The sequence below is a fragment of the Terrapene carolina genome, unplaced genomic scaffold (assembly GCF_002925995.2).
Source record: "Terrapene carolina triunguis isolate 2854851 unplaced genomic scaffold, T_m_triunguis-2.0 Scaffold130, whole genome shotgun sequence".
NCBI lineage: Eukaryota > Metazoa > Chordata > Testudines > Emydidae > Terrapene > Terrapene triunguis.
Window position 1 is genome coordinate 12,641,084 of NW_020664481.1, and position 11,493 is coordinate 12,652,576.

General features: G+C 40.9%; 1 protein-coding gene across 1 annotated transcript in view; it reads right to left on the reverse strand.

The window, feature by feature from the left end:
* Positions 1-1,349: 1,349 nt before the first annotated feature.
* Positions 1,350-11,493, reverse strand: part of CASS4 (Cas scaffold protein family member 4) — a 13,748-nt gene continuing 3,604 nt past the window's right edge. The window contains exons 3-7 of the mRNA XM_024203396.1: positions 9,059-9,163; positions 8,431-8,580; positions 4,575-5,933; positions 3,396-3,476; positions 1,350-2,618 (exon numbers count right to left, since the gene is read on the reverse strand). Coding sequence (XP_024059164.1) covers positions 2,205-2,618; positions 3,396-3,476; positions 4,575-5,933; positions 8,431-8,580; positions 9,059-9,163 — 2,109 coding nt within the window. The 3' untranslated portion in view covers positions 1,350-2,204. The remainder of the gene's footprint in view (positions 2,619-3,395; positions 3,477-4,574; positions 5,934-8,430; positions 8,581-9,058; positions 9,164-11,493) is intronic.

Genomic DNA, 11,493 nt, shown 5'->3' on the forward strand with positions numbered 1-11,493 from the left:
AGCTCAGAGTTACAAAACCTACTTAATTGATACCATTGTTTAAACTGATTCAAAGCAGAATTTGTTTCTGTTTGTTTTTGTTTTTTGTTTTGATAAGACGGTTCTAAAATTAAAATGCTTTCAGAAAACACAGTTAGGAAAATATGGGGAAATGAACAAACAACTGGTTCAGCTATTAGTCTGAATTGATAGAATTAGCCTCATCACTACTTGTTCCTGTTCTCGCTCCCTTTTCTTGCATCAAATAACTGGAAAGAGATACCTAAACCAAGTATCCCATCTCCTGGCCTGCCCAATTAAGTCTGTGAGAGAGTTGTTAAGGACTTAGGCACAACATAATTTTTGCAATGGTATATTGATAAATTAAATATATTTTTATCAATATGTTATTTGTTAATGTTTTGTGAACTACAAAAATTGTAAAACTCATTTAAAAGGGAAAATAGAAGAACAAAATTAAACATCGGAAATGCAGAGAACAAATTTCTGCAGATATCAGGTCAGGCCAAAATATGTACAGTGTGCTCAAAAGAAAGAGCAGCTTAAATATTTTTTCTTTGCACTTCCATTGTAAATCTGTCTGAATGCAGCTGTTTCAGCAATGCATTCTGTTGCATGTTGGAACATTACACTGAGGCAGCCAAATTTTCTTTACAGGGACAAATTGCACCCAAATTTTTGCATCCACAAATGAATTGTGACTGCAAATACTGGCAAAACTATCTGCCTGACTACCAGAATTATACAGATACAAGTTGTACCTACAAAAGGAAGACAAGACTTGAAAATTTAAGCCATATTTTTTAAAAAATAAATTAATTGGTAAAAAAAAATACAAAACAACACACAAAAACCTATTTAGGTATTTATATGGCCCCCATCACTATAATATCTGAACACCAGAGAGAGAGCATAATCATACAAAAAGTCATTGAATCAAATTCCTGAACTATGCAGAAGTGTCCTCAAAATGAGCGCACATGTATCCTGCAAGAGCAGCATTACTGTGCACCCATATTCTGGCCAGCAGCAACCCAATAAACGGATTATTCCTGTCTTGACATTCACCCTCATTTTGCATGAACAACCTGCATGGATCTTATGTGTGTTTAGTGATCATAAACATGCTGACCATGCTCCCTAAACTTTGAGGCCAGTTCTGTAATGGTCCATTATAGCTTCTTTCATGGAAGACCTGTGAAGCAGTAGTTGCTCCGTGGGTTTAGAGGAGAACCAGAATGGGGAACACAGCTTTCTCTATGGTGCTGGGTATGGGTTTTCTGAGGCCTATATACACATAATCTGCCAGAATTTGTTCCATAATGTGCTCATAACATTGTAATATGAAAGATCTGTAAATGACATTTTATTAAAAATATCCGTAGATTAAAACAAATACGGTAAACAATCCCCTGGAAAAGGGAGAATGATGATGGCTTCATATAAAAATGTATCACAGTTTAAATCTTGGTCTATCAGGAAAACCAGTAAAACACTTACATTTCCAAGTGAAAAAGAATAGAAAAATATATTTAACTGCTTTGTTTGGAAAGATAAGAAATCAGACAAATAATAAAATAATTGTATAACAATGCTCTATGGCAATTTTTGCCAAGCCACTCAGAGGATTGATTGGAAGGGTTGACTCAGTATTTTCCAGACAGTGCTCTAAACTGTTGTGTGGAAAGTACAAATTCTATTCCTGGTCATAGTGGGTATTTCTACACAGCCCGTGGGAGTCAGCCTCCTAGCCTAGGGTGATAGACGGCTTTCACTAGCACTCTAAAAATAGGTGTATAGACAGCGCTTTGAAATTGCAGCTTGGGCTGGAGCACAAGCTCTGAAGCCTAGGAGGGGTTGAGTTTCACTGTCACTTCAAAGCGCTATCTATACATCTGTTTTTAGAGCACCAGAGCATGCCCCACTAACCCAAATCTGTCAACCCAGACTGGGACGCCGAGGCTTGCTGCCGCAGCCTGTGTAACGTTCCTAGTCTCTCCTGCTCTCAGGGCCTTAGTACACCTTTCATTGCCCAACAGCAACCCCTACAGGGTATGGCTGATTTAAGACTGGCATTTGGGTTCTTTGTGGAGTCCTGCCTTCCTCGGCTCTCAGGATACCATAGTTGAGGGGTTAAAACCCAGAAATAGGGGGAGATCCTAAAGTTTTCACCAGGATTCTATTCTAAGAATGGAAAAACTTCTTCATTCCATCATTGCTCTAAACTGCTGAGTGTATTTAGACAGCTCATCAGCTTGATTTTGAAGTTCCTGCACGGCACCTGTATTTGGATACTGCACTGCCGCATTTTTGGTGGCAACAGCCAAGTTCTTCAGCAGGCTACAAAACTGGCTGCTGCTGCAGAGGATGTCATTCCGAATATCCTTTTCTTGAGTTTCCTGACAGAGAGAATCTACCAACTTTTGTCCCACCATAATGATCAGTTTGCTCTGTGCTATGAAGACTTCAGGCGGTTGATTATTGCTAAGACTACTGGTAAATACCCTAATGGCCTTGTGAAGGCCACCAAAATACAGTCTACAGGTTTCTGAGAGAGTGATTTTCTTTGCCAAGTCCAGGTTGTTCTGAATATTATGCTTTTTTGAAGGTGGGAAAACCTAAAAAAGGGAAAAGAAAACAAGAAAGATATTCAGTTTGGTAACACAGAAATTGTCTCCTTATCCTGTATTCTCCTGTAGTTTCAATTAAATAAATTATTCGTCTTGTCGCTGCAGCTGATTTGCCACAGCCCCAAAATTGTCACAGCCTGGAGACCTTTTGTAATTATAAAGCACTATTTCTAGCTTTGGTAGGCCATGCAATATCAGATCTTAAAATGATATGATCCTAACTGTAATCTACCTTTTGCCCACATACACACACTTCACTTACAACATGATTTTAGTAGCTGACGTCACAGGAACTGTTGGAGTTAAAAATCAATGCTTTAAAAAGGCTGAACACTTGGAATTCTAGTTTTCAAATACTATAAAGCATTTAGGCCTGATTGTACAAGGTATTGGCTTCAGGGGAGTTGTGGGTAATCAGAAATCTGAAAATCAAGGCTTTCATCTCTTATCATGGCCTTTGAGATATTAGCTGGTTCAGCCATACTCAAAATAAAGTGAAAAGGGCAAGACAGTAAATAATGCTATGATTTAAAATTCCAGGATCTCATGACATGAGGATTAGAAGGACTTCCCTAGACTAGTACAAATGCCCAAGCACTGGTCCCGGACAAAAGATCAGTAAAAAAAGAAAAAAAAATCCCTTCATAAAAATTTATTTTTCCAGTCAAATTCTAGCTTTTTAAAATGTCAACAAAGTGTAGAAGCCATATATAACTTCAGGGACCAAAAGCCTTTACTAGCAACAATTTTCAAAATCAGAAATACCTTTGTTTTTAAATCTGCATTCTTCTTTGCCACCTCTTTAGCTGAAAGGCTTTTTTGTGCCTGTTCCAACCCAGGAGACTTCTGAAAAATGAAAACACTTTAAATGATTTATATATTGTTTCAACATACTATGTCAGGTTTTGTTTTAGATAGTGGCATAAGAATTCCTTGTTTTAAAACTTACATGCAGCCAAAATGTTGCTACTGTATACAATGACACCTGCTGTTAGAAGCGTAACTGATCAGCTGTAATTTCTACTACAGAATTTAGGAGCTGACCCTGAAAGGAGTAGTAGCATCGGGCCTATTATCAATGAACTACTTCCAGCTAATGATAGTATTCCAGTTATGACAGAGCCATTTACTGTCTGATACTTGTTCTTTCTACTCTGTTCCCAGAGTAACTTCCAATATTGTTTAAGTCGAGATATTATTTCCTGGCATTTGATTTAAATACTTTCTCTCGCTCTCTTTCAGGGTTTTATACTGCTGCCCATAGTATCTGAGTGCCTTCCGTGTAAAAGCAAGAGCTAGACCAATGTTCCTAGTGAGCTTCTTGGAGTCGCTGGCATTTCTCCCTTTCGGGGAAAATTACTCAACTGACAAACACCTGGAAAATTAATAAATAGGTCAGGTAATCTACAGTATAAGATTAAGTTGCTTAGACCATTTGGTTTATGTTTTAACACATTTTGTAAATTACCCCTACATCTCAAAGCCACATTTTCTAGCAAATCACAAACACGGAAGCTGACATTTCCTGCATCTGGGCACCGTAGTTGATGTGCACCCAAAACACAAAATTGTGCCATAACCATTAACGTTAAATATGCTGACACGAAACAAATAGCACCCTAAAGAAACACATTGTTTGAAGCTGGGCTGAAAATTTAGCCCTAAGCACATCTGGGTGGTGAGGTTCAAGAATTGCTCTCTAAGAATGGACAAGCCCCACTTCTCTAGTCCTTCTATATTTGACTGGCTGCCTTGGTTGTGGCTGCTGTGGCACTCGTAGCCACAGCACTCCCAAAGGCCTGGAGGTAGGCAATCAGGCTAGCAGGTGAAACTGAATATAAACCAAAGCGAGGTTTGTGATAAAACAAAGTTAAAATAGAGCAAGTAAACTTACCTGCAAACAACATGAAGCAGAAAATTGGCAGCAAATCATGTTACACTGACCTGTAACTGAACATAATCACAGTCTTCAGTGACATTTTCTCTTGATTTCTCAGAAGACACTTTGTTTTTGTTTGGTTTATCCAAAGTATTTCTTTGAAGTGAATCAGGTTCTCTTCTTCTGGGTATTGGGATCGGCTTTGCCATTTTATGATCTGTACCAATTTTTGGTGTCTTGGTCTCTTGTTCCTTGCAATTCTTTTTGAAGAGAAGCTTTCCATTAGCTATGATGATAGATACAAATCTCTTGATATCATCTGGAATTGTGCGGGCTACCATAACAAACCGATCAAGGTCATCTGGGTTATTCTGAGGTTTCTTAATGACCAGAACTTCCAGTGACCAGTTGCAGTTATTCAGTGCTTCCCTTGTTTCTACCAAGATCTGGAATGAGTCTGTAAGAATTTTCAGTTGTGTTTTAATTCTGGTTTGAAGGTTATTGTCAGTGACGCAAGAGGCATTCACCTTGATGGCTTGAGCAAAGTCCAAGAATTCTCCCAAAGATACTTTTATGTGATCAATTGCTCTATGGATTTCCTCAAGGTTTGTCTCCAGGTGTTCCCGGAATCTCCACTTACTGCTTACAAAAATCATCAGACTTGCAACTGAACTGGATACACTGTGCTGCAGCTTGGTCAATGCTTCTATGGCTAAGTCAAGCGCCAATTCAATTTCTTTTGCAGGTTCTTCTGATGATGACATAGAAGAGGACTCCGCAGAAGTGCTTGATAATGTAGATAGGGTACTGGTTCTACTGTCCACACTGGAAACTGATAACCTGTCTTGGTCTAATTTGGAATCTTTTGACAGCTGTGGAGGAATGTTGTAAGTATGGTTTCCAAAACTACTGTTGTTTTTTTCAGTCCCTTTCCTGTGCTGTAAAGCAGTAGGCAGCACTTTTGGAGTATCATAAACATTTGGTTCAGAGTTCTGTTGCTCAACCCTTGGAGTCAGAAAGCTTGGTGGAACATGATAGTTACTGTTTTTCTGCAAAAGTTGCATGTCACATGAGGATGGTTCATTATAACGAGGGATATCAGGAAAGGTTAATTTTCTCTGTGTTGGTGGGACATCATACATTTGTGGATTCACTGATTTGCTTTTGATATTTGTTGATGGAACATTTTGCAAACTAGAACCATATCTGGCTGGCGGTATGTCATACAGCACCTGCTTTTCCAGGGAACGATCGGAAGGATCTTTTTTTAAACCCATTTTTTCAGGTGATACCGGAATATCATAAATCCATTCTGACTTCCGAGGATTTGGCAAGGTAGTATAATGACCCAAACATTTTATTTGAGACAAATTTTGTAGTGAAATGTCATGGTCTCTTGCAGTTGTGGGGGGGACATCATACACCTGGAAAGCAGTACACAAGGTTTACAAGCGGCATTTAGAAATATAAGGTCAGATCCATAGGCATAGGTCAATGAAATCAATGTAGCTATGCCGATTTATACCAGCTGTGGTTCTGGCACATAGTTCTAATTCTGCTTCCTCTCTGAAATGCACAATCACATTGCAAATATGAAATATCTACTATTTTGACCAAGTATATTTTTGTCACATCCACAGATTATCAAACTGCAAGGTAATGTCGATCAAGGACAGTTTTATATAGTGAAGCAAACAAGATTTCATGAGCCTGTTAACTAGCAGAACTGATTCCAACCTCTTTAATTTCCAGTAGTCATATACACACATGCACACAAGCAAATTAAAAAAAAAATGCACAGCTGACCACTCTAAAATAATTGCACTGTGTTTACATTTTCAAAGGCTTCCTGCGATGCATACTGATCTTATTCAATGGCATACAATAGCTGCTTGTGTACATCTGACCTCTACAGCTGAAGAATGGTGACTGATTCGGGTGCAGTAAGGCCAATATAAGAATAATTATACATTTCAGGCCATATAGTGCTTTGCTGCTTCACAAGGGTAGTGGGGAGGGAGTTCAAGATGCAACAGGAGTGTGCAGTCACTGGGCACAATTGCAGAGTCTGTGGTTTGCCAAGGTTTCCAGGGGTGCAAGACACCCTCACAAGTGGCAGGGAAGATGTGGATCCCTGACTTTCCCCTCTTCATTGGTCCATGCAGCTGGCCAGATATACAAGGCGTGGGCAAGCTGCACCTCTAATGGCTCCCCTGAACAATGGGATGCTCACTGAGACACAATCCCTCCCAGAGTTTAAGCTGGGGTGTGCCGCTTCACACTAGCCCCAAATCAAGCCAGTGTCCACTCATCACGACTGAGCCTACAGTTTTCACTTTTCACCCAAGGATCTCAAAATGCTTTACAAATACTGGTGAAGTCTCACCACATCCCCATGAGGTGTAAGTATTACGTATTTAAAACTGTAAGTTCTTTGGAACATGGATCTCATTATCTATTTGGCTATCCTTGTAAAGCTCCCAGCACACTTTTTGGCATGATACAATTATTATTAATAATAATATAATTCCTATTTTTAAGTGGATACACTGTGATACACATAGATTAGGTGTCTTGCCCAAGGTTGTGCATGAGTCATTGGCAGAGCTATAGCCACTAGACCACATTCTCTTCTTACAATACAATGCAAGTTATTTGTTTCTGCTTCAAGGTTACAAACATGCAGATATTCAAGAATATAAGAATCTGACATCTGTTTTACTTACCAAATAGTTCCTTGAGTCACCTTTTTTGGTGACAATGTCACTTTAAATATAGTAAGCAAACAAATACAATGATAGTTCCATCTCCAGCAGATATCCAGTATAACTAGTCTCATTTCTTACTTTAAACTTACTTAATATTAAAAATAAAAAATCCACCAAATGTGGGCAGGTTTAGAATTCAAAATGACCTTGACAAATTGGAGAATTGATCTGAAATCTATAAGATTAAATTCAATGCAAAGTGCACTTAAGAAAGAAAAAAAGCACAAATACAAAAGAGGAAATACAAAAACGGCTAGGTAATACTAATGTAGAGAAGGATTTGGGGAGAGGGTTATAGTGGATCACAAATTGAATGTGAGTCAACTATGTAATGGAGTTGCAAAAAAAGGCTAGTACTCTGGGGTGTATTAAAGGAGCATTGTATGTAAGACTTGGGAGGTAATTGTCATGCTCTACTCTACTGGAGTATTGTGTCCAGTTTGGGGCACCACACATTAAGAAACATGAACAAAATGGAGAAATTCCAGAGGAGAGAAACAAAATGATAAAAGGTTTAGAAAACCTGATCTATGGGGGAAAGTTAAAAAAATGAGTATGTTTAGACTTGAGGAAAAAAAGACCAAGGGGGGGACTTGATAACAGTTTTCAAATATGTTAAGGGCTGTTATAAAGAGGACCGTGATCAACTGTTCTCCATGTCCTCTAAAGGTAGGAAAAGAAATAATGGGCTTAATCTGTCGCAAGGGAGATTTAGGTTAGATATTAGGAAAAACTTTCCAACTATAAGGACAGTTAAGTTCTGGAATAGGTTACCAAGGTAGTTGGTGGAATCCCCATCACTGGAGTTTTTTAAGAACAGGTTAGACAAACACCTGTCAAGGATCATCTATGACAGGTGCACTTGGCCCTGTCTCAGCACAGGGGGAGGGACTAGATACCTCAAGATCCCTTCCAGTCCTACATGTCTATGGTTCTATGATATTAAAGAAATGTAACATTCAAGTAGTGCTGTTTTTATGTTTATTCTTCTTAGCAGATTGAAGGCACTTAACTATTGTGCCGGTGCCCCACCTCACATCAGAGGCATGTACAGCATATTAGATTAACCATACACCTTTTCATGTGTTCTGCTGTATGAGTGTGACAGTATTAATGAGAGACTATTCTCTGCCATTCAGTGAATAACACTTACACTGCCCCCTGGAGAGTCTTGCTGGACATAGATTTCTGCCTTTTCCGAGCTGGATGGGATGTCATAAAGCTGTTGCTGCTCTTCCTGGATATATTCTTTGGAGAGGATCGGCATAGAGCCCTTTCTGGCTGTGGGTGGAGTGGCACACCTCTAATAAAATACAAAAGTAAGGTTGACTTAAATACTGTTTATCATAGCACCAACTTGAAGACTGAGGGACATAACTGCCTTGAGTTCATGCAGGTATTCTGTGTGTGTACTCAGAGCAGGATACAGTTCTTAGAATCTACTGGAGTGGACTGTTGAATAAAATCATAATGCTGTAGGGAGGGGAGATGGGCACTAGGTGGCGCAGTTGGATGTTACACTTAATTTTTGAAGATTTGGATCCAAATATATTATTTTAAAAAATCTATCAAATTTAAAAGAGAATGAGATTCTTATCGTTTTTTTTAACTTCCTATAGAATTCTCTACCAATCTTTATAGCAGAGTTCAAACAATAAATGAATAGAAAAGTTATAATTTACTTTTAAATTTTCTAGCACTGTTGCATATGATAAAGAACTCAGAAGTCCTGAATTCCAGTCCCACTTGATGGACATATTCAGCGACATGACAGGACTCACCTGAGTGAATAAGGCCACCCGGTGTTGTGGTGATGGAACATCATAAGCCTCATTTTTTATATATGGTATGGAGGCCTGAGATGCTGTGGGAAGAGTAAACCGGTGCTTGAGGGGGGAAAAAAAGAAGAATGTAATGAGAAAGTTGAAGTGATCTTAGGGCATCTGTGAGAATGTAATGAGTCTGATGGCCATTGCTGGAGGAATTCCTTTTGGGGTGTTAATTTAAAAGCTTCTGTCAAATATTCACTGAACCTAAACTTGAAAACTGCTCATTGTCTGCCTATTAAACAGATAGGGTTTATTTTTCCTATAAATCACCTTTACTAGTATTTCCACTCTATTTCAGAGATGAATTATTGATAGATTAAAGGCATTCTGCCTCACATATAGCCCAGGAAATAGAAAAGATGTGTAGTGAATCAATCCTGATCCAGATACCAACCAGATCTTTTGGCTCCCAAAAAGTAGAACAACTGAAAAGCGGTCCATGGGGTTTCTACTCCACCTTTCCTATGGGTACACAGGGCCGCCCAGAGGATTCAGGGGGCCTGGGGTCTTTGGCGGTGGGGGGCCCCCGCCGCCGAATTGCCGCCGAAGACCCGGAATTTCGGCGGCGGGTCCCGGGGCGGAAGGACCCCCCGCCACGGGTCTTCAGGGCACTTTGGCGGCGGGTCCCGGAGTGGAAGGACCCCCCGCCACCGAATTGCCGCCGAAGACCCGGAGTGGAAGAAGCTCTGGGGGCCCAGGCCCCGCGAGAGTTTTCCAGGGCCCCCGGAGCAAGTGAAGGACCCCGCTCCAGGGGCCCCGAAAAACTCTTGTGGGGGCCCTCTGGGGCCCGGGGCCTGGGGCAAATTGCCCCACTTGCCCCCCCCCCCCCCCCCCCCCGGGCGGCCCTGCGGGTACAGGAACGTAAGAACATAAGAACGGCCTTACTGGGTCAGACCACTGGTCCATCTAGCTAGTATCCTGTCTTCCGACAGTGGCCAATGCCAGGTGCCTCAGAGGGAATGAAAAGAACAGGTAATCATCAAGTGATCCATCCTCTGTCGCCCATTCCCAGCTTCTGGCAAACAGAGGCTAGGGACACTTCAGAGCATGGTTTGGCAAGACATCTGAAATGAGATTATAGTGGGTGGTAGCACCACTGTTATTAAAGTATATGGTACGATAAAGGAGGTTGGACTTCTCTCAGAAGAAGCAAGTCTGTTGTTCTCACCTCTTTCTCTGGTCCTGTCCAACTCCTAGAGCACATGAGCCTAATGAGGGTGCTCTAATGCATAGACCAGTTACAGATTTATTTCATTGTTTGTTTGAAACGTTGTTTTAAGAGACATAGGAATGAAAATACTGCCATGACTGGAGGCTGTGGATATGTTTAGTTAAAATGCTAGCAGACTGCTAATAGATACGAGCACTGGGAAAAGGATTTTTCACTCACTCCGAAACCACCCTGAATTTTGTCTATTCAGCAATGAGATGCCCTTGGGACTGCACAGTGGGTCTATAAATAAACCATTGCAACACCAAATTTCTGACCCGAAGGAGCTTCTACTGAAGCCTTATGTTGCAATAAGCCATTTAAAAATGAGAGGCAGTGTTCTTCTCCACCATATTAACAATCACACCCACCAAATTCAGAGCAACGTGGCGGAAGGACATACTGTGTGCCGGAAGGACAAGGCCCCAGCTTTTTATCTCCCTGTTTCATATTTCAGAAAGGCCTGGCTGACTGAAACGTTGGTTTCTTGTAAGGACAGGAAATAAATAAATGAACATGAATTCTGTTAGTATTCTGCAAAAGGAGCCATCTCTCTTACAAACCATCTACACTGACAGAACTATAAGAGAACAGGCTTTCTTTTTCTGCGCAGAGTAGGTAAGAAGGTAAGTAGAGTCCAGCTAAAAGGTTCTGGTTTGGCCCAAACCTACTTTCACATACAGACAATCTTATTTGGTTGATAGTAAAATGTGAATTAGTGAATATCACACTCTATTACCAGATTTGCTACAGAAAAGAAATCGCTTTGCATATTTTCAGGATCAGGCAGAGTAAGACAACAAATGGCTGACATTTTTATTGGACGAGAAGTAACAAAATTACAAGCTTTAAAATGTAGGTGGAGCATAGGGTTACCATTCGTCCGGATTCCCCCGGACATGTCCGGCTTTTTAAGCTAAAAATAGCATCCGGGGGGAATTTGCAAATGTCCGGACTTCCTCCTGATGCAGAGCCCGCGCGGCTAACAGTGGTGCCGGCCGGCCGGTGTCACTTACATGGGGCTCCGACACTCAGCCAGAGAGGGCTTCTCCTCCTCCCCCCTCCCTCCCTCCCTGCATAGCAGATCGGCTCCGGCAGTCTGGAGCTCCTCCCCAGCTGTTGCCCAGCGTGCCGGACGAGCGGCTCAGGCAGTTCCTGAGCAAGCTCACGGAGACAT